Here is a 25,391-nt window from a genome sequence, read left to right on the forward strand (position 1 = left end):
AAAGAGAATAGAGGACCCCTGAGCTGACTGCATGAATCTGGAACTGAGACCACACCCCAAGATCACGTTGGAGTGGAACAGCCGACGGACATGCAAAGACTAAGACCTAAAACAAGACTGGTGGCCCTCTTCAAAGCCTGACGGTCAATAATGATTCACAAGCACAGGTGAGAAGATACAGGGGCACGGAGACCCAGAGTCCTGGATGGGGAACAAATGGAGCTCGGACAGAGGATGCTGACACCATACGATCAGTACACCCAGTGTCGCTGAACAAGATGTGTGAGGTTGTTGAATGGGAACATGCTACAATTTTCTATGAAAATGTTCACCCAAAGCCCAATAACACATTATTCTAAAAAAGGAAAGGTGCTACGATGATGGATTCAGTAGAATAGATAAAATGTACTCTCTGAGCTTAGCGTGGGGTCTGTGGACATTCAGTTGTTTCCCACGCTGCCTATTGAGCCCAATGCGGAAACCCATGTGCATGTCGGTGACCGACCCACCCTGAAAAGCCTGAGTCAGGCAGAAAGAGAGTTCAATCTCTCCAGGAAGCTTTACACACACAGCTTTAAAGAGATGTCCCAGGTGGGAAATGACTAACTTGCCATTTAACCTTTAGTTCTTAAAAGAAAAAAAAAAATCGAGCCATTGAATACTCTGACCATCTCATGTGGTTTTTTATTTGCCTCTTTTTCCAGGTGCTGACAAGTTGATCCCAACTCCTGGCAGCCTCCCATGTGCTGAGCAGGACTGCACTCTGAGGAGTTGTCAAAAGCCCACTGCCACGCCTTTGCTTTCACCCACGGGGCCTCTGGATGGAGTCCAATCACCAGCCTTTGGATTCATAGTCAGGCACTTAACAGCTTGCTCTACCCAGGGGAGAGGCAGAAAGCCAACCAATCAACAAAATAAGTCCACAGTAATCGAGTCAACTCCAACTTATATGAATCTACATAGGTCACAGCAGAACTGCTCCACAGGGCCCTGAAGACTACCAGACAGCTCATCTTTCATAGGTTTGAACGGTTGACCACGCTGTCGCCTAACCTAGAGCACTACTAGGTCTCCTTCGGGGGCCCTTCCTCTCCCTTGTCCTCAGCATATACACACACTTTAAGCCTAAACTGCCACCACTGCAATCCAGACATCCCGCCAGATGGCTGATGGGATAGCATCTTCTTCGCTTACTTTCAAAATTGTCAAAGGTTCTGAGGACTGCAGGACAGACAGGGTGGTAGGGGAATAAGAGGGGGCTGCTCTAATTCCTGGACTAGCTTCAGAGACTTGACCCTGAGCCTTATTAAAAGAGAGACAGATGTTGAGGGCAGAGAATGAAAGAGATCTGCTCGTGAGGATCTCTGCAGGAACGAAGTTCTGTGATCATAAATGAAGCAGGGCAGAGGAAGGTGGTTCCATGCTACCAGTGATCACTGCCACTATGCGGACGAGACAGGGGCCGGGGGAGCAGTGGAGCTTGACCCACCCATTGCATTGCAGACGGATGACAGCCACCTCCTTGGCCTCCTAAGCTTTTTGTAGGAGACAGAGGCCTCGCAGAGTCAAATCTCTGTGGCCCTTCGCCTTCTGCGGGAGCTGGGCCTTGCGTCCGGATCCTCCCTCTCCTGCTGCATCGTGTGCTGATCCCAGGAGCCGTCAGCAGACTACCCACGGGGGACTCATTCCACTGACTTTGGACCTCTGCCCGCAAGTACTATGCTGAATGAAGCCAGTCATTCACAAAAGGCCAAATGCTGTAAGATTCCACTTGGAGGCAATGTCTAAGGAAGACGGCAAGTCTCCAGAGATCACAGTTTGTCTATCCACAGTTCCCGGGGCGGGGGTGGGGCGAGGGAGAGGGAGACGCAGTGCTGGGGACACTGAGCTTGTCGCATGACGGAGAGCTAAAGGAGCAAATAAGGCTGGAAGCCGAGCATACCACGAGCACAGTGCACGTCCCTGAACTGCAGAGGTGGGTGTTGCTGAAATGCCAAATATTTTGTGACACAGACATTTACCATGTTTTTGTTTTCAATCAGGAGAGATGAAAACAGAACAGAATAATGCAGGGGCAGGAGGCTGTGCATGGGCACCCAAGCCCCTGCCTGCCCTCTCAGGAGTCCGGCTGGCTGGGCAGGGAGAGGGAGAGGCAGAGCCAGCGCAGAGGGAGGAGCAGGAAAGAGGACGCTGGGCGGTATGTTGGTGGTGGGGTGAACTATCCTAATATGGGATATTAGGATAGTTCTATGTCTCTGCCACTCCCACCAAGCAGGGTGGATAAAACACGAACAGGGGGGTTGGTCAGTGTTCGTTGTCACTCTCCAGATTATACGGATAAGCCATTTCAGAAGCAAGAACAGAGAGAAACCCCAGGACCAGCAGAAGAAAGGCCAGCGGCGAAACCTGTTTGAGAGCTCCTTCTGAAGCGGCAAAGCCAGAGGCACCAGACACTGCAGCAAAGGAGCCAGTCTGAGACGAGAGGTCGAGGCAAGGGGACTGAGACAGAGCAGATGAACAGCACCAGGCCTGCAGGGCTGTGAGGCAGAAGAGCAGGCTGCTTTACTGGCACACAGCGAGGGAAGTCAGGGGACCACGTGGCAGAGAGTCTGAGGACCAGGAGAGACTTGCTGTTGCCTGAGGACAGGTGTTGCTGTGGACCGATGACTCTATCCTTACTGCTTCCTGATCCTGACTTGTGACAATTTATTAACTTCCCTAATAACGCCCTTAATCATGAGCATTACCTAGGAGTTCCGTGTGGCCAGCAGAACAGATTATTGAGCCTAGCAGAAAAGTAGAGTGCCGTGGGAGACATAGTTGTCCCGGAACAGGGGAAAGGGAGATGGAGGGTGGAGGCCTGTCTGACCTCTGCCTGGTGGCCAGATGGCTGCTCCTCCTCCCTGTGGAACCATTGTCACATGCTGCTGTGGCACCTTGGCTGACAGATCCACTCAGACTCCTCGCTTGGAGACTGGCCCTGCAAGTGCTGGCTGACACAGTGCAGGGGCGCGGGCGCTTTCAGGAGGCAGCCAGAGTGAGCTCCCAGAGACCTGTCTGGGGTTGTTGACATGGATGCTTCTGTCCTCACAGGCTGGTAACGACAGGGCACATTCCTAGCACACAGGAGTCACTGTATCCTTATTCTGATCGTTAATTATTTAAGAAGTAAATGGCTTCGATGCTTTTTATACAGTGCAAGAGCCCCATGAGTGTTCACAGCTCCAGTCAAGCATATTTCGTTCCTCAAGTCGATCGACATACATTTCTGCTCTTTGTTTGAGGCATAGTTAAAGGGGGGCAGTGGGAGATGAGAGGTGGGGGAGAACACTGGGTCAAACCCAATAAAGTTATTTATCAAATAGCACCTGAGAGTAGCTTGAATCTTTTTAATAAATCATTTTATTGGGGGCACGTACAACTCTTATCATAATCCATCCATTGTGTCAAGCACATTTGTTGTCATCATCATTTTCAAAACACTTTCTTTCTACTTGAGCCCTTGGTATCAGCTCATTTTTCCCCTCCTTCCCTCCCTCCCTCCCTCATGAAACCTTGATAATTTATAAGTTATTATTTTTTCATGTCTTACACTGACCAATGTCTCCCTTTATCCACTTTTCTGTTGTCCATCTCCCTGGGAGGGGCCTGTAGGCAGATCATTGTGATTGTTTCCCCTTTCTTCCCCCACCTACCCCTTCCCCTCCTGGTACTGCTACTCTCATTATTGGTCCTGAGAGGTTTATCTGTCCTGGATTCCCTGTTTCCAGCTGTTATCTGTGCCGGTGTACATGCTCTGGACTAGCCAGATTTGTCAGGTAGAATTAGGGTCATGATAGTGGGTGGAGGGGAGCATTAAAAAACTGGAGAAAAGCTGTATGTTTCATTGGTTCTATACTACGCCCTGGCTGGCCGTCTCCTCCCCAAGACCCTTTTACTGTAAGGGGATGTCCAATTGCCTACAGATGGGCTTTGGGTCTCCACTCTGCACTCCCCCCGCATTCACGGTGACATGGTTTTTGTTCGGGGTCTTTGATGCCTGATCCCATCAACACCTCATGATCACCCAGGCTGATGTTCCAGAGCAGCTAGGTTTGAACTTCAAACCTTGTAGTAAGCAGCTCAGTTCGCAGCCCACCACACCACCAAGGGCTCCTTCCAGGGCAGAGAACATATTTCCCTCCCCTTGCTCACATATTTCTCAACCATCGTGCAACCTGGAGCTGTGTTCTCCTTTCCTGGTGATCAGTCATTAAAATCAAGCACCGTCACCTCTGAAACTGTTAATGAAGCACACACGGAGCCTCCTGCTACACACCAGCAAAAACATACACAGCCGTGAGATACTGAAATAACCCTCATCACAGGCCAACAGGCAAAAATCCATACAGCAAGGCTGGTGAGTTTCAAAAAATGAGTTTGCCTCTCAAAGGAGTTCTGCCGTATTCATCTTACTCGTTGCGCCCTAGATGGGCAGGCTTTTTCCTGGTGCTGATAGAAACGCCCAAAGCGCCTGCGCGTGGCAAACATTCCCAGACACGCTCACACGCGGCTTCTCTTTCAGCAAGGCAGCGCCATGGGGGACAATGGGCCAGTAGTGGGCCAGGGCGGCACTGCCTGGTGGGGCTCTCTTAGAAGATCGCCAGGCCCTTCTTCCTTGGAGCTGCTGGGTGGGTTTGAGCCTCTGATCGTTAGGTTCGCAAACAAGCCTTCAACAAGAAAGAGCCAATCCCCAAACCAGAATAAAACCAGAGTGGCTACCAATCAATTCTGACTCAGGGTGATCTGTCAGAACGCTGACACACAATCAGTCATACCATGGTCCACAGGGTTCTCAGTGGCTGATGGTCTGGAAATGGATTGCCAGGCCTGTCTTCTGAGGTACTTCTAGGTGAACTTAGGCAGAAAACGAGACTAGGTCAAATCAAAACAGCAGCTCAGAGGCATACGGCCAGGAACTAGAGGTTCTCATGTGTCTACTCTCACTCACTTGTCTCACAGACTCCCCTAGGCAGTGCGGTAGGGCTAGAAATATAGGAGGTATTTAATATAAGGGCCAACTTGTATTATTATTTTTCTTATTCTCACTAAAGAAACTTGGGCTCAGAGAGCCTAGGGCAGATAGTTACGCCTGTCTTCTGATCCCAGACCAGGCATTTCCCACACTGTTCTATTTAATGTTTGTAATGTCACGACCTTCAGGAATTTTCCTGGGAAATAATAAGTCCTTATCTATACCAGAAAGGAGCTCTGATGGAACTGTGGGTTAGGTGTTGGGCTACCTCAAGGTTGGTGGTTGAAACACACCAGCTGCTCCAAGAGAGAGAGATGAAGCTGTATCCTCCCATAAAAACTCATAGCCGTGAATCCCTAGGGAGGCGCTCCTCTCAGTCCTACAGGGTCGCTATGAGTCAGAACAGACCCAGTGGCAGTGGGTGTATCCTCAGTGACCAGTCCAGACTTGGCCAGGTAATACGTGCTTCACCCATAGCCTGATTTCCTTACCATCACCAGGTACCAGCCTGGTCTCTGCCGTCTCTAGAACAGGGTTTGACACACAGGGGCAGACAGCAGGTGACAGGTGTTTACCTGGTGGGGGGGTCACTGAGCAGCATCTGGGCTACAGCTGCCCTAATGCCACAGCCTGGAAACGTATTGCTCCACCCTTCAGAGAAGTCGTCCCGGACAGGGAAACAGACTGCTCTTGAGGCCAGCTAAGGAGCATTACCAAAGAACTGAACATTTAAATGCAATGAGGTTGTGGCCAGGTTGGAGGCAAGCCTGGTTGGGGGTTAGAAAAAGGGCTTTTTAAACAAGTCGTTTCTGGAATCCATTCTGCTGCGCTGATGCCGCTGTGGCTGTGGTCTCAGGAGAGGCGCTGGGAGCTCACGTAATCCTTTTAGAGCAGACAACTCCCGCTCTGCACCCAGACGACCCAGGGAGCTCCTCGGTGACCACATCTGTTCTCTGCTAATGCCTGAAGATGAGTCACTGATGACCTGATTTAAACCCCCCGCCCCCAAAGTCTAAAATCTCTTCTTCCACTTAGACAATTATTTGGTGACACTCCCCCATAAAGCAATCCTTCTGTCAGGTCCTCCATGGCACATGACACCAGCCTCTCTAGTCTGATATTTTTTCTTGCTTTCTTTTATAGACTGTTCTAAAAGCAAGAAACCAGTTGCCATAGAGCAGAACTATGCTCCACGGGGGTTCTAGGGCGGCCAGGGGTTTCCTCAGAGGAGCCCGTCCACAGACTCCCATTCCTTACAGGGTGCGACCTGCCACAACCCCCTGGAGGGTCTATGAGCACCCAGCCAGCTGGCAGCACCCTGGAGGAGTTGCTGATTCTGCGTCTCCGATCAGGTGGTGAATACACAGACTGCTGGGAGTCGGACCACCCTGATGATACCCAATGACAGCAACTAGCTCCCGGTGAGTGTTACGGGGTAAATCGTGTCCCCTCAAGCACCTTGTAAATCCCAAGGCCTCTCTCTACCTGCTGTGCCTGGTGAGCAGGAATTGGATGACTAACTGCAAGACCAGCGATTCACACCCACCTGCCTCTCCAGGGAGAACAAGGAGGGCATTGTTCCCGTAGAAATTCACAAAGGGTGGAAAGCTGACACAAATGACTGCAGACCAGACACAGTGGCAATGGGGTTTGGGGTATACCTGGGGACATCATCTCTTTAGAGAATCACGTGTCTTTGTTATGCTGACACACCTGCAAGTGCAGGGTGTGCCCCAGGCATGAAGGGAGCCGGTTGAGCGGTTGCACGCAGGCACGCCTAGGGTGGGGGTAGAGAGGCGTCTTCCCCCCCACACACACACACAAAGGGCTCCTAACTGTGAGAAAATAAATCTCTGTTTGTGAACGATCTCTGTTTGTGAAAGGCACCCCTTGTTATTGGAGCACTAGGTCACTAAGGCACCAGAGGAACCTCAGGCTGTGCCCAAGAACACAGGTCCTCCGTGCTCTTTTCCCAGAGCCACCGCTTTGGGAACGTGCTTCCCTTCTCCCTGGAACGCCTTCTCCTGGGCACGCTCTCCTTGACCGATGCCAGAGCCCCACTGAGGATGAGTGGAAGATGCCAGGCTGCACAGAGATCCTGGGATAATAACTCTCAGTTTATCCCGCCCTCATGCCTAAGGACGGGCATGATGAAGCGCCAGGAAGCCCACCACAGAAGGACATGGGGGAGGGCACCCAGACCCTGACTGTGCCCTGCCCTCACAGGCCATCTCCCCTGCTCTTTTTTGGTTTAAATTCCACACCAAGAGCAGGGCGTGAGGAGCTGCAGCCTGCCGCCCACTCTCCCTCTAAAGTTTGTCTCAGTCCTGACCCTCCTGTCTGCCACGCAGCTTCGGGGGCTCCACTCCCGGTGGTGCTGGGATGGACCATGAGACTGGTCAACTCTTAAGGGTCAGGATCTGAGTTTCGAAGGAAGTGGAAACGAATGCACTGCAGTCTAGCCCAGATTCCCAGAAGCCTGATCTAGATTAGTTTTGGGGACCAAATCATTTGCTAATCATAAAGCATTAAACACATGTTCCAAAGCAGGAGTTTCCTTCAGGGCAGGTGTGGTGTTCCTGAGCCCCCTACATGTAGTAACACATCAGTGTCATCTTAAGTACTCACTGATGGCGATGGGGTTCTGTGCCAACTGTTAGCAATACCACAGGGCAAGGCAGAACTGTTCTGCTGGGTTTCCCACATCTTTCTCCCAGAAGCATTTGCTGGCCCAAACCAGGGACCTTTTGGTTCACGGCTGAGAGCTTAACCCCTGTGGCACCAGGGCCCCGCCTGACTCCCAGTAGCCATCGTGCAGTGCCAGCTCCTGCATGAAAGCTGGGATTCTGTAGGACACGCCATTTCTACCTTGTCTCTTTGTCTACTCCACACCTCCTTTCGGAACTGTCCACAGACAGCACTCAATAAATACTTACTACACCTGGCTGACACACAGGCCAGACAGAGCCCACAGCAGCAGTCAGAAATTATAGCTCCACAGTACTGCATATTTAGAAACGGTGTTTTCAGTATCACGGGTCTCCTAACAGTTGTACTCTACTCTGGGCAGACGCACTACCAGGGACCAGGAGAGCGTTCACACACTCCTGAACATCCCCAGATGCTCCACCTGCCTCTCCAGGGCCACGTTTGTCATGCAGTACAGATGGCCTCCTACAACTTTTATTAGTGAAACTAAAATTAACCTTGGGAAACAACGTGGGAAATCTAATTCATGTTCTTTATGATTTTCCTCCATAGCTGCCCTAATACTCACTGATTGTGACTCACAGCGACCCTAGATTACCAAAGGAAAATAAAGCTGTAGCAGAGGTGTGTGTGTGTGAGTGTGTGTGTGTGTGTGTGTGTGTGTGTGTTGTAATGGAACAAAATGCCAACTCACCTTAGAACCAGCTGTAACATCACATCTTCGCAATGTAAGCCGATGAGCGTTCTGAACAATGCCAGGGACACCACACAGAGCTGGGGAGCGATAAACACACATTCTATTTCAAACACTGGATGAGAGCTCTGCCTCCCACAGATGCTAAGTATCTATCTGAATTACAACATAAAACACCCTCATTTCGGAGCAATTTTGATAAAAAGCAAGGAGCTGCAGAGAGAATGTGAATTCGGGCTCTCAGTAGCCCTATAGGATTATAGGATTTGATGGGAAAGCCTATGCCTGCAATTATGCAGAACTACACTTCCACCAAATGCATGTCCTCTTATGTCTAACTTTTAAAGATATGTATGTGCCCTCCGACTCCCTAAAGTAAAAGTGGGTGAGGGGCGTGGACAGTGGGGGTGGGAGGGAGAGAAATGAGCAAACAGAGAGGAGAAAAGGACCCCCTGGTTCTATGGCAGATCTTGTACATTATTTTCCAACATGGCACTGGCTGGTTACAAAGCAGCAGAGCTAACTGCTTAGACACTGCACAGACCCTGCCCCTTCTCCATTTAAGAGTTCTCTGCCCCACGGCTCCTGTCTTATTTCTATCTCCCATAATGCTGAGCGTGTGGTGACATATCATCATTACAAACTCATTAAAAACAAGAGTTCTTCCTGGTTTGCTATGGAGTACAGTGGGAGCTCCGAATCCATTTGCAGGGTGCACACATGGAGTAAGCCCGGGGTGAATGCACTCCGATCACAGTCCAGGGATGGGAAACCCTTGCTCTCATGCACAGTGCACCGGAAAGCAGATTATTGCAGCCGCAGTGCTGTTAAACGTTACCATCCCCAGTCCTTCCACACGGCGTTCCTGTGCTTGGAATGTCTTTTCCTGCCTCCTCCACAGGCTAACTACGACTTATTCTCAAAGACGTCGCGTAAGTCAGCGTCTTTCTTCTCTTCCTCCCAGTCCTCCTGCCCCGCGCTCCTTTCCTCGTTCGCAGCTGCTGTCCTCCCTGTCTGTACTCTGCCCTTCTGAGCACTGCGAAAACCAGGGTCCAGGATGCTTAGCGCAGAGTGTGTGTGTGTGAGAGAGAGAGATTGATTACTGTGTCTAGCTCTTTATTAATTCAACAGACAAGTACCTTATCGCATGTATAACTTGCAAATGCTTTCTCCCAGTGGGTGGCCTTTTCGATCTCTTGCTGCAATCATTTGCAGCACAAAAGTTTTTACTTTTGATGATACCCCATTCAGCTATTCTTCATTTTTCACTCATACCTGTGGTGTCCTATCTAAGAAACCACCGCCTAATCTAAGGCCACACATTTTTGCCCCCAGGTTTTTTTCTAAGTGATTTATAGTCTTAGCTGTCATACTTAGAGCTAAACATTCATTTGAGCTCATTTCTGTATGTAGCAAGATCTAACTTCATCTTGGCCGCCTTTTTTCTGAAAGTCTACTTTGTCCCGCATAGAGTGGTCTTGGCACCCACGATGAAAATCCATTCACCATAGATGGCTGGCTTTGTTTCTGGATTCTGAATTTTAGTCCACTGATCCAGATGTCTGCCCGACTGCCCCTGCCACCCTGCCTTGATTATTGTAGCTTTGTAAGTTTTAAAGCTAGGAGCCCAAGTCCTCCGACCTTATTTCTTCTCCAGAGTGTTTGGCTCTTGCAGGTCTCATCCATTCCAGCATGAACACTCAAATCAGCTCGTCAATTTGGACAAAGAAACCAGCTGCGATTTTGATAGGGACTGCATTGAATCTGTAGATTCATTTGGGGGAAGGATTGCCATTTTAATAATATTAAGGCTTCTAACCCATAACCAGGAAATGTCTCGCCATTTACTTACATCTTCTTTAGTTCAACAGCGTTGGATGTCAGAATCTGACACCTTCGGATTTTCACTAATTTGGTTGCAGTGAGATATATGAAAATGTTATTCCTGTGTGGCTCTACTTTCCTTCCCCTACCTTTGCGTTATTGTCATATACATTACAGCTATGTAATCTTACAAACCCAGGAATGCAGTGTTATAATTACTACTCCTTTGCTTTTTATGATGGTGAGCTACACATAAAATTTCAAGTGTGTAGTACAGCGGCAGGGAGCACATTTACCATGTAGCGCAACCATCGCCACTATCTGTTTCCAGAATGTGCCATCACCTCAAGGGATCCATGAAGCCATAGCTCCCCACCACTCTCCCTGCTCTGTCCTGGTGCCGGCAATGTCTAGCCTACTTTTCGTCCCTCACAATGTGCCTATTTTAGATGTTTCATATCAGTTGGGTCAGACAATGTGCATCCTTTTTGCGTCTGGCTTCTTTCACGTACCATGAGTTTTTCAAGGTTCATTCATATTAGATGTGAACTCCATTCTGTTTTCTGGATGGATGGAGTTCCAATGCCTGTATGTATTGCATTTTGTCTGTCCATTCATTGGTTGATGTTGCTTTCTGAAACTATGATGGCAGTTCAATCGAGCCAGCCTTTGGGGAGTGGGGTGCAATGTGTAAGAGAATTTTCAAAGTTGATCGGTGCTCCAAACTAAAGGGGGAAAATGCCATTTCCACAGAGTCGATGCCCACTCCCTGCGAGCCCATGTGCTACAGAGGAGAACTGTTCCACTGGGTGTTCTTGTGGGTCATCTTTATGGAAGCAGATCACCAGGCCTTTCTTCCATGGCTCCTGGGTGGGCTCTCACTGCCAATTCCTGAGTTAGTGATAGAACACAAACCATCTGCGTGTCCCACAGAGCTAACGATGGACTGCTTAAATGTACAACCAACCAGGCTCATGTCACTGTTGTTAAGATGTGGTGACACCTATAGAAGGTTGAATGGGCCAAAGTTGTCCAGTAGATATATTTATAACAGCTACTGAAAAAAAAATGTCATTGCTGAGGCTGCTTACATACAACCAAGCGCCTCGTGGGATCTGGTTCCTTGGTTTGGAGGGTTAGGGTCATGGTTTCTTGGGACATCTCAGTTAATTGGCCAAATAAAGTGTTTTGAACTTCCCCCTATCTCTTGTTGTGCAGTGCCTGGGGCTTTAAAAGCGGCAAGTGGCCAGCTAAGGCACAGTTATTGTTCTCCATTCACCTGGAGCGATGGAGGGCGTGGGAGGGTCAGGAGTGGGAGGCAGTGATGGAATGCTGGGCTAACTGCCCCCATGAGCCCCCGGTGGTTACCCTCCATTCAAGCGAAAGGAGAATGTACAAATGTAAAAAGTGATATGTAAAATGACGTATAAATGTAAAAGGCGATGGTTACACACTCCAACGATATCATCAAGGCCAACGAATGTGCACGTAGGCGCTGGGAACGGATGGGTTCACTGCTGTGCACAATCCCTGCCACAATGGTGAATTGCATAGTTGCATGTAGGTTGGACAATGGTCTGATCCCCAGACTTGAGGCTTTCCTTAAACCTCAGTCCCCGTGTTTCTCTGCATCTCGACTCCTCAGTCTGCTCATTTTGACCGATGTCCTATATACATACTGCCCTAGAGTCTGTTCTGACTCGTAGCGAGCCTACAGAAATGGGTAGAACTGCCCCATGTGGGCTTCTGAGACTGCCACTCTTGACAGGGGCAGAAAGCCTCGGCTCTGTCCCTCGGAGGGGCTGGTGATTTCAAATGCCGACCTTGCAGTTAGAAGCTCAATGTGTAACCACTATGCACCAGGGCCCCTGGTTTTCACCCAAGCAAGTGCCAAGCCAGACAAATGGAAGGAAAGGCCCCATGAAGGTCAGTATGTGCCACCTCCCTGCCAGAAGGACTCAGGGAGCTACCCGCATGAAACTGATCATCTTTTCCCAAACAAAAGGAAGGTAATGGCCACTCTCAACAACAACAACAACAACAAAAATCACGGGAACAAGAGAGTGAGAACAGGCATCATGTCCTTCACCCAGACATTCACGGTCCTGGCATCTGCTCGGCTCTCCTCACCCGGAACGGCGTGTTGATCCGGCTCGTGAGAGTGTCCAGTATGTGGACATTCTCGTGCTCGTGCAAAAGAATGAAGCGCAGGAAGATCTCCAGCAGTGCTGGCTCCGAGACGCTACGCAGGAAAAGATCCAGATATGCAGTGGTGGTCATGACCTCCTCCACCGTCACCTGTGGCCAAAGGTGGAACAGAAAGAGCGCAGGTGAGCATCCATGTGAGGCTGTGGTCCAGGCCCCCAGTGACTCCCAGCCTCACCAAGGGATGAACAAGCCTGTCCTGAGCACACATACCAGAGCTCACTCCCCCCTCCCCCGCACCTCACACGGTGTCCCCTCTACCCCAGGAACCGCAAAGCAGGGCATCCTCAAGGAAGCCAAACACGTGAACCACTCTACCCATTCGTGTCAATCATGGCGTGCTATTCGAACGCCATCACGATGGGTGTAATTTTAAAAGGTAGGGAGGAGAAAGAGATGCTCATGGACTGCATTTACATGGTTCACAAAGGATTAATTATTAGGAAGTTCAGTGTCACTTGTTCCTTAACAGTGATTCGGTAAATATGTCTGGGGCAGGTCAAATATGAGGAGCTGGAAGCATCGCAGTGCCTTTTCCACCCATCGGTAAGAGTCGACATCAGAGAGCCAGCCAACAAAGTAACAAGACAGTCCACGCCAGAGGAGAGGGACAGCCAGCCAGGGCTGCAGACGACCAGGCTGGTCATTGGAAGGTTTCCAGTCAGATGACTGGTGGGTAGGTATAGAGTGCTATGAAACTTATTAGGAGTCCCTGGGTGATGAAACGGCTAAGAGCTCGAGGCCTCGCTGTGATGTTGGCAGTTTGAGCCCACCCTGAGGTGTCCCAGAAGACGGGCTGAGAGCTCACAGCCTTAAAAGCCCTCCAGAGCTGGAATCAACCCCGAGGCAACCTGCAGCAGCAGCAAGAGCCGACTGCTTCTGCAGGAGCCCGGGCTGCTTTCCAACTGAAATCGGTCTCTTCCCCTGGTATCCGTCTCCTTCCTCATGCAGGCAAATGCCGGTCAGCATCGGCTCTCGACCGCTCTACCTACCGTTGTCAGGAGAGACCAGGCCCTAGAGACGGACATCATGCTGGGTAAAGCAGCGGCAAAGAGAGAGGACCGCGGTACGATGGGCTGGCACAGGGGCTGCAGCCACGGGCTCAGACATAAGCACAATTGTGAGGCGGGTGCAGGACGGGGGAGGTGTTGCTCTAGGTGCAGCTCAGCTCAACGGCACCTCATCACCCCCAACACAGCCCACACCACAAACAGGTCCACACCGGGACGTGCAGGAACCGCCAAGGAAAGGACTCTCCCTTTCGGACTCCAGCGCCACACCCAGAAATCTTAGACCCCCATGCCGTGAGCCTAGTGCCCTGGGCATGTGCCATGACAAGCACGGCAGAGTTCGAGGGGCCATCTCCCCCATCTTCCTTGCCCCTCCCCTTTGGGGCGCTGCTCCACTGTACAGCACTGTTATCAAGCTGCTGGTTGGGGGCTCCTGTCCTCTCCCCCTTATAATTCTCTGCTTTCAAAATCCACACACGGGGTTAGAAGCTCGACCTCCAAACCTGCCACGGCCATGCCGGCAGGCCGGGGGTGGCCACGCCACGGCACACGCTTGATGACACCCACGTTGACTGCCGGCAGAGACTCCTGTCTTGCTTCTGAGTTGTATCTTGGCTCGAAGAGTGCAGGTGGGAATGATAGCATCATCAGTTTGGTAGGATTCCTTTATTCTAAATAATGCATGCCAATTCAGGAATTTGAACCCACCCTTGGGAAACTTCTGAAACTATATTCCTGAGTGGCCAGAGCCCAGCTCCAGGATGCAAATGCCCTGCCCTCTCCTGTTTGCTGGGGGACCAGGACCAGGACGTGAGCCCTCAAATGTCTCAAGCCATGGGTGCTCTGCAGGGCCCAAATGGACAGAGCTCCCTGTACCCCCGCAGAGCACAGAGAAGCAGGCCACCCTCAACCCCTAGGCACAGGTCCCCTTGAGAAGAGCACTTCTCAGGACGCTCCTGCTTCGGGAACACACTTCCTGTCCTTATGCTTGTGGTCTCTAGTCCCATGTGCAGGGCTCCCACCTGATCCCCTTTATCACTCCAGTGCAGTGAGCAGACATGCCTCCACCCCCACCCCCATCCCAAGATTCATGTTTGCCAGAGCTGAACGTACCTTTCCAGTCTTCCCTGTCCCCTCTGCTTCAATGATCCCAAAGAATGGGGGCTTTTTAAATATCACGATTTAGTAAAATTCTAAAAATAACTGATATTACCAAGTATAGCTAGGGGGGAGCAATTTATAATAACCCCAAGCACACAACTCTGTCAGCTCACGTCTATTCCATTACCACCATCCCAAGGTCCTTTCTGCAGTAGTAGTGAGTTATTCATTAGCTACAAACTTCAAGGTCAGCAGTTCCAACCCCACAGTAACTCCAACGGAGAAAAAAAGAGGCTTTCTACTCTCATAAAGAGTTAGTGCCTCGGAAACCCACAGGGGCTGTCTCAGCCTGTCCTGTGGGGTCTCCATGAGCTAAAATCGACTCAGTGGGAGGGAGGGTTGTTTGTTTGTTTATACTGGGTTATCTAAAAGGACTTAAGCAAAGTCTCATTCCCTAACAATCATGATCACTGGGGAGAAAAGAAAATTAGTACTGATCCTGAAGGGGCTATGGGTGCCGCTTCTGTAAAACAGAGTTTTCAACTTCCTTCTCAAGCACTGCTAACCGGGTGCATCAGGCAGGCCTCCTGCAGCTAAGGAATGCAGCAGCTTCAGTCCCCGCCCCTGCGTGACACCTGCCCTTAATCATCTCAGAAGCACAAAGACAAACTCCAGCATCCAAGTCCAGGCTTCCGGGCTGACGTGAAAGGAGGGCATGAAGTATTTCTTGTTTATTACTCTGAGGCTGGATAAATGAAAGGATTCTGCTTCCTTTTAGAAATCAAAGCTGTCGTTTATAAAGCTAAGAGGATTTTAAGAAGGCACGTGGAGGGGCAGCATTTACATAACGTGCTATAAATATTTAAAACCCAATTCCATCAGACATCGGGTTGCAGACTCTATAAATCGAGGTCACACTCACCTTAGACAAATACCCAAACCAGGACAATCTGGTTCTTTCCACTCCCTTTCTTCCCTCTGCCTCTGCACCATCACAGCCCCTGGCAGCCTTTCATCTCAGATCATCTTTTCCTGCCCCATTATCTTACTTTTCAGGAACCTCCTCTAATCTCCTCAAACAGGCAGCCTCCTGAACAAGAATGAGACCAGCGCCTAACTATGATCACTTGAATCCGGATGACAAACCACCAGAATATAAAACCGAGTCATCACTTAATAGCCTAGAGAAGTATTAGCAAAATAAGAAAGTAGCTTCCTATTAGAGGTCAATTATAAAAGTCAATCAATCTGTTCATTTTAGTGGAATCAATATTTACGTTCTTTGGTCTCTAAAGGTACTGCCGGTAGCTACACATTTCCATGAATCTACTAGTACAGATAGTGAATGGGGCTCTTTTACCTTACTGTCATATCACACACCATAAAGTTTAAGAATTAAAGTTCACCTGTGTCATGCCAATCACTTACTTCGTGTGTGTGTGTGTGTGTGTATGTGTGTGTGTGTAAGAGAGAGAGAGAGAGCGCGCGCTGGACAATGAGCAAAGAAGACTGAAGGATAAGTGTTGTCTTTGCATTACAGTGCCAGCTAAGGATAATGAATTGTCAGATGAACAAACAATTCTGTCTTGGGAGAAGGAGGACAGCCAGAACACTCCTGGGAAGCAAGGATGGCGAGACAAGTTCTCAGGAGTGAACAGTCCTTGGGAGGGAATCATGTTTGATAAAAGCAGAAGCTCAGCAAGAACAATAAAAAAGGAAGGGCCTCGGCCACATGGGTTGGCACCGTGGCTAAACAATGGGCTCAACCACAATGATTGTGAGGATGGCATGATCGTCAGTATTGGGCTCTATTGTACACAGGGCTGCTAGGACTCAAAGCCAACCCCCAGCCCCTAACAGCCATCACAGCAGCTTATCCGTGTTACGTACTACATGTGGACTGCAGCAGCCTGACCAAAATGTATCTCCCACCAAGAAAGAATTACCCTGACAAGATACACCACAGCCTCGACCATCAAGAATACAGCTCCTACGCAGGCTTGTGTGTTACTTCTCAGAAGGGAACCCGGACTCAGCCCTGTGATTCTCTGTTCTCTCTAGTCCCTCTCAAGGGTGCTTCACGCATCTCCCTCAATGGATGTCTTTCATGGATAGAAGTGAAAGGAGGCCCAGCAGGGCTGTTAGGCATTGGACTGCTAACTGCAAGGTTGGTGGTTCAAACCCCCCAGATGCTCTCAGGAAGAGAGGGACAGTCTCTTTCCCTAAGGATTTACTATCTCAGAAACCCTATATGGGTCACTATGAGTCAGAATCGGGTTTAATGGGTAGAGAAATCCATTTGTCGGTTCAGTAACAACCTAGACCAGCTTCACATAGAAAACACCGGACTACACTGCACGAGTCAGAGTAAATGCTATTTTGGAACACTTTTTAATACAGTTTTGTTCAAATTATTTAAGAATAGATTTCCTTGCTATATGTTCAACAAAATTATAGATTTATATATAAGTGGGCGAGGAGCCCTGGTGGTATAGCCAGTTATACACCTTGGGCTGCTAACTGTGAGGTCAGCGATTCAAACCACCACTTGTCCCAGTGGGGAAAGATGAGGTTTTTATACTCCCGCAAAGTTAGTCTCAGAAACCCACAGGGACAATCCTACACTGTACTATAGGGGTGCTGGGAGTCAGAACTGGCTCAATGGCAGTCAGTTTGGTTTATACATAAATGTATAAAATAGATTTCTCTGATTCTGGTCAAAATATTAAAAACATGACATCAGTACTGATATAAACAAACCAATTTACAATCTTTTCTGCCACCCTTTCTTCTTCTGTTTTTTTAAATCCGTTTACTGGGGGTCATTGCAGCTCTGATCACCATCCATCCATCCATCCATCCATCGTGTCAAGCACATTTGTTGCCATCACTATTCTCAAAACACTTTCTTTCTACTTGAGCCCCTGGCATCAGCTCATTTCCCTCCTCCAACCACCCTACCGAACATTTGATAATTTATAAATTACTATTATTTTTTCATGTTTTACACTGACCAATGTCTCCCTTCACCCACTTGTCTGTTGTCTGTCCCCCTGGGAGGGGGTTACATGTAGATCATTGCGATCATTTCCCCTCTTTCCCCCACTACCTTTCCCTTCCCCTCCTCATATTGCTACTCACATTCTTGGTCCCGAGGGGTTTATCTGTCCTGAACTCCATGTGACGAGAGCTCTTATCTGTAGCAGTGTCATTGTTCTGGTCTAGCCAGATTTGTAAAGTAGAATTGGGGTCATGATAGTGGTGGGGAGAAAGCATTAAAGAACTAGAGGAAAGTTGTATGCTTCATCAGTGCTATACTGCTCCCTGACTGGCTTGTGTCTTCCTTGTGACCCTTCTGTAAGGGGATGTCCAATTATCTACAGATGGGCTTTGGGACTCCATTCTGCACTCGCCCTCATTCACATTGATATGGTTTTTTTGGTTCTGGGTCTTTGATGCCTATTACCTGATCCTATCAACACCTCATGATCACACAGGTTGGTGTGCTTCTTCCATGTGGACTTTGGTGCTTCTGTGCTAGATGGCTGCTTGTTTACCTTCTAGCCTTTAAGACCCCAGGCACTATATCTTTCGATAGCTGGGCACCATCAGCTTTCTTCGCCATATTTGCTAATGCACCCATTTGTCTTTAGTGATCCTGTCGGGAAGGTGAGCCCCACAGAATTCTGCTACCCTTGCACCCAGGTCTCTGTTCTCCAGCATCGTCTAGGCTGTAAGATGCTGAGATCAATTCTCGGAACAGGATGTCAACTGAATTTATAGTCAACCTTCTCTTTCATCTTAGCCTGTGGTATATCGGTTACGAGTTGGACTGCTAACCACAACAAGGTCAGAAGTTCAAAACCATCAGCTGCTCCATGGAAGATGAGACTTGTGACTCCGGAAAAGTGTTAACAATCTCGGAAACCCACAGGGCAACCTACCCTGTCCTAAAGGTCGACTGTGAGTTGGAATCAAGTGGGTGGCAGTGAGTTTTGATGTTTTTGTTTTCATTTGGATGAGCTCCAAAAGTGCATATTAATTTTTTACATGAAGATTTCCAGCTTATCATAAATGGACAAAGTACAGAGTTTGTTTCTTTCTAAAAGGGGGTGGGTGGGAAAGGGGGAAATGAGCATGAGTCGCATTCCACTTCTGCAAGTCACACACCCAGCCCAGCCAGCATGTCCACAATTGCGGCAGCACATTAACTTAATACATAGTGTAGGGATGAAATTGAGCATATAGACATCTGACCTTTCTGTAATCAGCTCTAGGCCAGCAATTCCATTTGCATCTAAATTAGAGCCAGCATCCTCCCTGTGATGCCAAGTTTATGTGTCTTGAAAAACGCATTTTCCTACCTGCTAAGGCAGAACCTACCTTCTGTCTCTCGGGCAGGTGGCAGGCAGGGGTGGCAGGTGAGTACTGCATCCTCTCTGGATTCAAATTCACAGCCCTTCTTTGACTTTCCCTTTGATGTTGGAGAGACTGATGTAAATACTGGGTCCCTGGGCGGTCTGCAAGCCCTCAGCCCCGGAGGCTCCACTGCAGACTCAGGCAGAGGGGAGATTCAGGTGAACAGTGGGGGTGAGGGTGGTGGGCTGGCACACAAGTAACAGGGATGAGAGGGCCTTTACAGGGAACACAGGCAGAGTCTGCCCTGCCCATGTCAGAGAGAAGCAGCTTGTGCATAGGACAGCATCTGGGTGGGCTCTTCCCAACCACTGTTGTCCGTCAAAGGACACAAGTGCAAAGAAGAACATTCAGGAACAGATAGAAGGCAGACACCTGGTTCTCTGCGAGCAGTCCGACTGATCCAGCCAAATATTCAGGACAGAAAGCATTCAATTATTCAAGGTCTGAGAACAGTCTGCAGCGATGAGTCAGCCTCCCGCCCTCCTCAGCACCCTCGTGCCTCCCTTCTGGTGCTCAGCCTCAAGGCCACTGACACCCCGGGCCAGGTACAGCCAGGGAGATAAATGGAGGTGACAACCAAAGTCAGTAAGTCTGGCTATTTGTTCCTAAAATATTTGGGGCAGGAGGAAATGTAAATGATGGCTAGAATTGGGGCTTTGGCAACATATTTATTTTGTGGAAAAGACGTTAAGAATAAAAACTAGTTTTTGTCCTTCTTTTCTAAGTTTTCTTCACTGCATCTGTAGTAACGGTTACAATTAAATGTAGCCAACTTGTCCCTTCTGAGGGGAAAGTGAGAGTGGGCAAATCACTTTTCAGGCCCCTTCCAGGTGGTAAGAGGAGCGCTGAGGGCCTAGCGGTTACGCAGTAGGTGGTGATGTATGGTCTGAAACCACAGTCCGCTCCGTGGGAAACAGACGGGCCTCTGAACTCTCATAAAGAGTGACAGTCTCAGAAGCTCCCAAAGGCAGTCCTACCCTGTCCTCTCGGGCAGCTCTGATCCGGATCGACTCCCTCGCAGTAAGCTTGGAGCTTGGTTTTCTAGGTCCTGAGTGGGGAACATCTCTCCATCTACCCAACAGGAGGCACCCTGGGTCTGTTGGGGAGCAGGGCGGCCGTGAGCCCGAGGCACACTGTGGGAGGCGGCGGCACTGCCCTCCAGCTGCCCACACTCTGTGTGTGTGAACAAACTTGGGCTTGGAACAAGTTTGATCCCCTCGGACCCCCTGCTGAGATGTTCCTTCCTAGTCCAGATACACTGGATCAGAAACTGCATGTGGAAATGGCAGTTATCTACAGGGGGTTGGACTGGGCGCACCCGTGGGAAGCTCTGGAAACAAACATCATTCTCACTGACCATCCCTCTCCCAACAGCAGCTCTGATGGCATACTGGGTTATGTGCTCATAGGAAGGCCGAAGTTCAAAACCACCAGCTGCTCCTCAAGGGAGAGAGGCGGCGTTCTACTCCCTTTCATAAAGGGTTACAGTCTCAGAAACCCACAGAGGGTCCTCTGGGGTCACAATGAGTTGGAATCAACTCGATGGCAGTGAGTTTGGAGGATTTTGGTTTTGATTCTTCCCCCAAGGTTCACCTCTATCTTCTGGGGTTTGGTTCACTTTGGCACTACTTTGTTCATGTGTTCAGTATGCAGGTTCAACTGCCATGGATACTGCACTTTTCAGGAGCTGAGTAAGGCCTTTGGGACCATAACAAATTACGGAAAACAGTAGGAAGGATGAAAACTGTTTGTGCTCACGAAGAACTTGTACATGGGCTAAGAGAGTCTTTAGAACAGAACAAAGGAGCATGCCACATGACTTAATATCAGGTTGTACTCTGCCACCCTAGTCATGCGATCTGAATGCTGAGCAAACTCTCGAGAAGCTAGACCAGCTGGAGAAGCACACAGCATCAGGACAGGGTCAGGCTTACTAACAAGCGGTGATAGCAGATGACATAACCTGCACTTGATGGTGGAGATCAGGGACTGCAACCTCCAGCCTACATTGCAACTCAGTGTACGGAAAACCAAAATTCTCATATCTGGATCCACAGACAATTATCATGATAAAGGAAGAAAAGGCTGAAGTTGTCAAATATTTCTTCTTGCTTGGATCCATGGGAGCAGCAGTCAAATAACCAAAAGAGCTATTGTGCTGGGCTCACCACACCTGTTGCCCAAGACCTCTGAGAACAAAGATGCACCTGTCCTCAACCATCACAGCCATATTTGGTTAAGTCCTGTTACCTCAATGAGCTACCAGAAGTGCGTCTTGGTGTCCCTCGTTCCCAGGTATCACTTACTGGTCATGCCTAGGTCATGCGGCCATATAACGGCTGCAAAAGAGGCCAGGAGAGGGGGCCTGAGGCCTCCTCAGCTTCCAGGGTGGGAGGGCAGGTCCTTCTTCCCCAAAATTCACATTCAAAACACACACATCCTGTCCCCCCAGACTGGAATGACAGCACAGCTTCCTGTGAACACGCAGCTCAATCGAGAGCTCCTAATCTATGGAATCAGCCATCGCTTGTAATAGCTGAGGGAGAGTCAATCTGCTGTCGTGGACACTGTGCCTCCCCCTGCCTTCCTATAAGAAGTGCTAATGAAGAAAAAGAAATAAATACTATTCACCAAATTAAACTCTCTTCTTTGCTATGCTGAGCAAAGTATGCAAGATGACGTCTTGCCATCCTTGCCTCTAACGAGCACTCTGGCCTTACTTCTTCCAAGACAGATTGGTTTTCCCTTTTACCGGTCTATAGTACTTTCAATATTCTTCTCCAGAACCATGATGCAAATGTGTCGAGTAGTGTTAGATCTTCTTTATTCAATGTCCAACCTTCACATGAGGCAAGCTTCTCATATGAGGCATGGCTTGCATCAGACGCATCATAGTCCTCCAAGAAACATCCTTGCTCTTCGACACTCTAAAGAGCTCTTGCTCGTCAGATTTACCCAATGCAGCATGTGCTGTAATCTCTTGCCTGCTGTTTCCATGGGCATTGATTGTGGAGCCAAGCAAGACAAATTCCTTGACAATTCAATCTTTTCTCCACTTATCATGGTGTCACCTACTGGTCCAGCTGTGAGGATTTGCGTCTTCTTGACATTGAGTTGCAATTCATACTGAAGGCTACAATCCTTGATCTTCATCAGCAAGTGCTTCAAGTCCTCCTCACTTTCAGCCAGCAAGGTTGCATCATCTTCTTCTAATCCTGATGCCACGTTCTTCTTCATATAATCCAGCGCCCAGACTGAACAAGTGTGGTGAGGGGATGCAGCCCTGATGCACACCTTTCCTGATTTTCAACCATGCAGTATGCCCTCGTTCTGTCCGCACCTTCACCCATCCTTTAATATTGTGAACGTAACTGAAGAAATGACTGTGAGTGGTCTTCAGTGTGAATCCCCTGGGTACCTGGGGCACGGCCAGGGAAGGGGGCATCTAGAAATGCGTCAAGATGCAAATCAGCAGCCCTGTTACGAATAGAAACACTTGGTTTTCGTAACCCATGCTGAGGAGGCCTCCATTCATCAGGTAGTCAGATACATTTAATAACAACTGTACTGCAGAGGAAATTTTCGTTGGGTAATAAGTAATATTTCATTGACAACACAGTGCCCAATTCCCACCATGCTTTTAAATCACTGCAACCTAGAAAGGTGATCCATGGGGGTGGGGTGTTTCTTCAGGCTCCAACTCCCTGCACTCCCTCGCCTTAATGAGTCAAACAGGACTACTGAACTCCATCTTGGAGGAAGTACAGCCAGAGCTCTCCTCAGAGGTAAGGATGGCGAGTCAGCATCTCACGTACCTTGGACATGTTGTCAGGAGTTACCAGTCCCTAGAGAAGGGTGTCGTGCTTGGCAATGCGGAGGGGCAGTTAAAAACAAGAAGGCCCTCAAGGGGACAGACGGACACCGTGGCTGCAAGGATGGGCTCCAGCATGGGAACAAGTGTGAGCATGGTGCAGGACCAGGCGTGTTTCACGCTACTGCACATAGGGGCACTAGGCGCCGGACCCACCGTGACAGCACCCAACACCGGCAACAGGGGATTCAAAAGAGGCCAGCTTTAAACTCGACAATCGCCCTACCAGCAAGTCAGTGTGGCTCATATCGACCCCACAGGACAGGGTGGAACTGTCCTATGGGTTTCCAGGCTGTCGTCTATCTACTCTGGTCTTTCTCTTGCAGCGCGGCTGTGCCTTAGAATTGCTGACCTTGAAGTTAGCAGCCTAATGCCAAACTTATTACACCATCAGGGCTTCTTTGTAAGGCCAACAGCAGAGGAGAAATCACTCATGAGCCAGTGTCAACTAGAAACTTCTTTAAAATGAAGCTCCAGAGAACAATTACTAGAAGGTACCATCTGTGTCCCCCACCATCTCCAACTCAATCTGTCCGCTGGGTCAAATCTATTATTTAGGCATAAAATTGTGCCATTTTCCTAGACATCAAAGTGGTAACAGAGGGCCCTTCTGCTGATAAAAGCCAGAGTGCACTCCTGGTTTCTTTGCCGGAGAGATGGAGAGACAGACCAACCCTACGATGGAAGGCCGAGAACACACAGATGTCTACCTGAAGTCCTTCTGGCCTTTGTTCTCCACTGTCGCAAAACTGCTCAGCCCCTAGCTGTGGGAAATCAGAGAAGCATCCTGTAGGAACCATTCTCCCTCACCAAGAATGCAAGTGAGCTAGAAAAATGAGGGGAGAGCGGGCTGGCGAAAAACAGTTCGTGTCAGGCAAGAGAGAATTGCACCAGGACAAACAGACTAACCTTCCTTTCTGGCTTTCCTTGCAATACCTTTAGGGAAATATACAGGGCGTTTATTGGGGATAAAATGGAAATGTTGTCTTCGAAGAACACAGACAAAGCATGTGAGGTGCACATCAAGTTTCAGAACCGAGCACCTGGCTCCTGTCTGCATTTGTTTCCAAGGCGAGCAGCACCTGGCCGCCTCAGATAAGGTGGGGCTTTGTGTGGGGTACTTTTTGTTGAGGGAAGATAGAACCCTTCCTATCTTTTCATAATGCTGATGTTTAAGAACCTAGCCTTTGCCACAACACTATCTCCCCTGTGCACTTGTTATTATTTTTTTAAGAAAAGAAAATATGATTTTCTATTTCAAATCAGAGATAATTACGAGTTTAATTGATAGCCCTAATTTTTCTCCCCACCAATGGGAGAGAAATGGCCTGAGCTGATGGGGAGAGGTCAGAGATGAGGAGCCGTGCGGAGCCTGTAGACTGGTTCAGACTGAAAAGCTTGCTCCGTGTGCATGCTGGGAGGAGGGAGGCAGCGTGAGAGGGCCTACTACAGTTCATCTGTCATTTGCTCGGACTGGTTTAAAAAGCCTCATCTTTCTCTTGTGGAGTATCGATGGGCTCAAACTACTGACCTTGTAGTCAGAATCCCAACACATAGGCCACCACACCAGGAGGGCTCCTGTGAGACTAGACAGGTAAGAGCAGTTCTGTGTGCTACGGATATTGAGATTCATGTATTCACGATCCTGGTGCTTTTTATCTCCATATTGATAAGACAATGAAAATACAATCACTCACTTAACCTCTGTAAGTTTAAAAGTCATAAAATTAAGTGAGAAGGTTTGTGCTAGGACAAACAGCAGTACCAGGTATGTATGGGGTCAAATTTTGTTTAATTAAGTCCTCCTCTAGGCTACTGGGGACCCATCCTTTGAGCCAAAACCAGGCCAAGTATTTCTGCGCATCAGAAAAAGGGACCCTCTAGGCAGAATTGCCTCCTGAGCCCACAACTTGTTAAGCAGATGGTGTGGCTACAGTAGCAGGTGTCTTCCTGCCAATTAGGTAAGGTGCCACTTCCTGTGGGTGGACAGAGCACGCTCCAGGGCACACAGTGTCATTGGTGAAATGGGAACTTCATTTCTCCTAGGCTTCCCTGAGCAGGGTGTGCTCAGGGAGTGAGCAACCTCCATGCCCTTATCAGTGGCCCTGCCCAGCCTGGGCCTTTCCAACACTCACCGCTTCCCAACCAGAGCAACAAAGGTGCTGCAGCAGATTCTGCAACTGCCTTCACTCCTTCTCTGTCTTCCTTGGGAATCAACCCTAATTTTGTACATAATTTTAAAATATCTCTGCTTCCTTTATACCTAAGTGTGGCTTGTTGCCTATAGCTAACCTCACTCAAACTGAGAGTGCACCCTCTGAAAAGTAAATCGATGTGCTTTGCAAGTTTACTGCAAAGCGAGCCTCCTCCCTGGCACTTACCCAAGTACCTGCCATATAGGGGACACTCGAAATACTTTTGTCGCATGAACAACTACAGGAGCGTTTCATGCCAAAAGCAGTTTAACTAATTACTATCTGTGGCCCGTGGTAAAGCAAAAATGCAATGTGAAGACTAAGCTTATGACCAACCCTCAAATAATTC

The 25,391-nt window shown here is 49.0% G+C and overlaps 1 protein-coding gene across 1 annotated transcript in view; it reads right to left on the reverse strand.

Moving 5' to 3' along the window:
• The window catches only part of FHIP1A (FHF complex subunit HOOK interacting protein 1A), a 109,504-nt gene that overhangs the window by 19,838 nt on the left and 64,275 nt on the right, over nt 1-25,391 (reverse strand). The window contains exons 5-6 of the mRNA XM_075544801.1: nt 12,372-12,539; nt 8,418-8,497 (exon numbers count right to left, since the gene is read on the reverse strand). Coding sequence (XP_075400916.1) covers nt 8,418-8,497; nt 12,372-12,539 — 248 coding nt within the window. The remainder of the gene's footprint in view (nt 1-8,417; nt 8,498-12,371; nt 12,540-25,391) is intronic.

The sequence above is a fragment of the Tenrec ecaudatus genome, chromosome 3 (genome assembly GCF_050624435.1).
Source record: "Tenrec ecaudatus isolate mTenEca1 chromosome 3, mTenEca1.hap1, whole genome shotgun sequence".
NCBI lineage: Eukaryota > Metazoa > Chordata > Mammalia > Afrosoricida > Tenrecidae > Tenrec > Tenrec ecaudatus.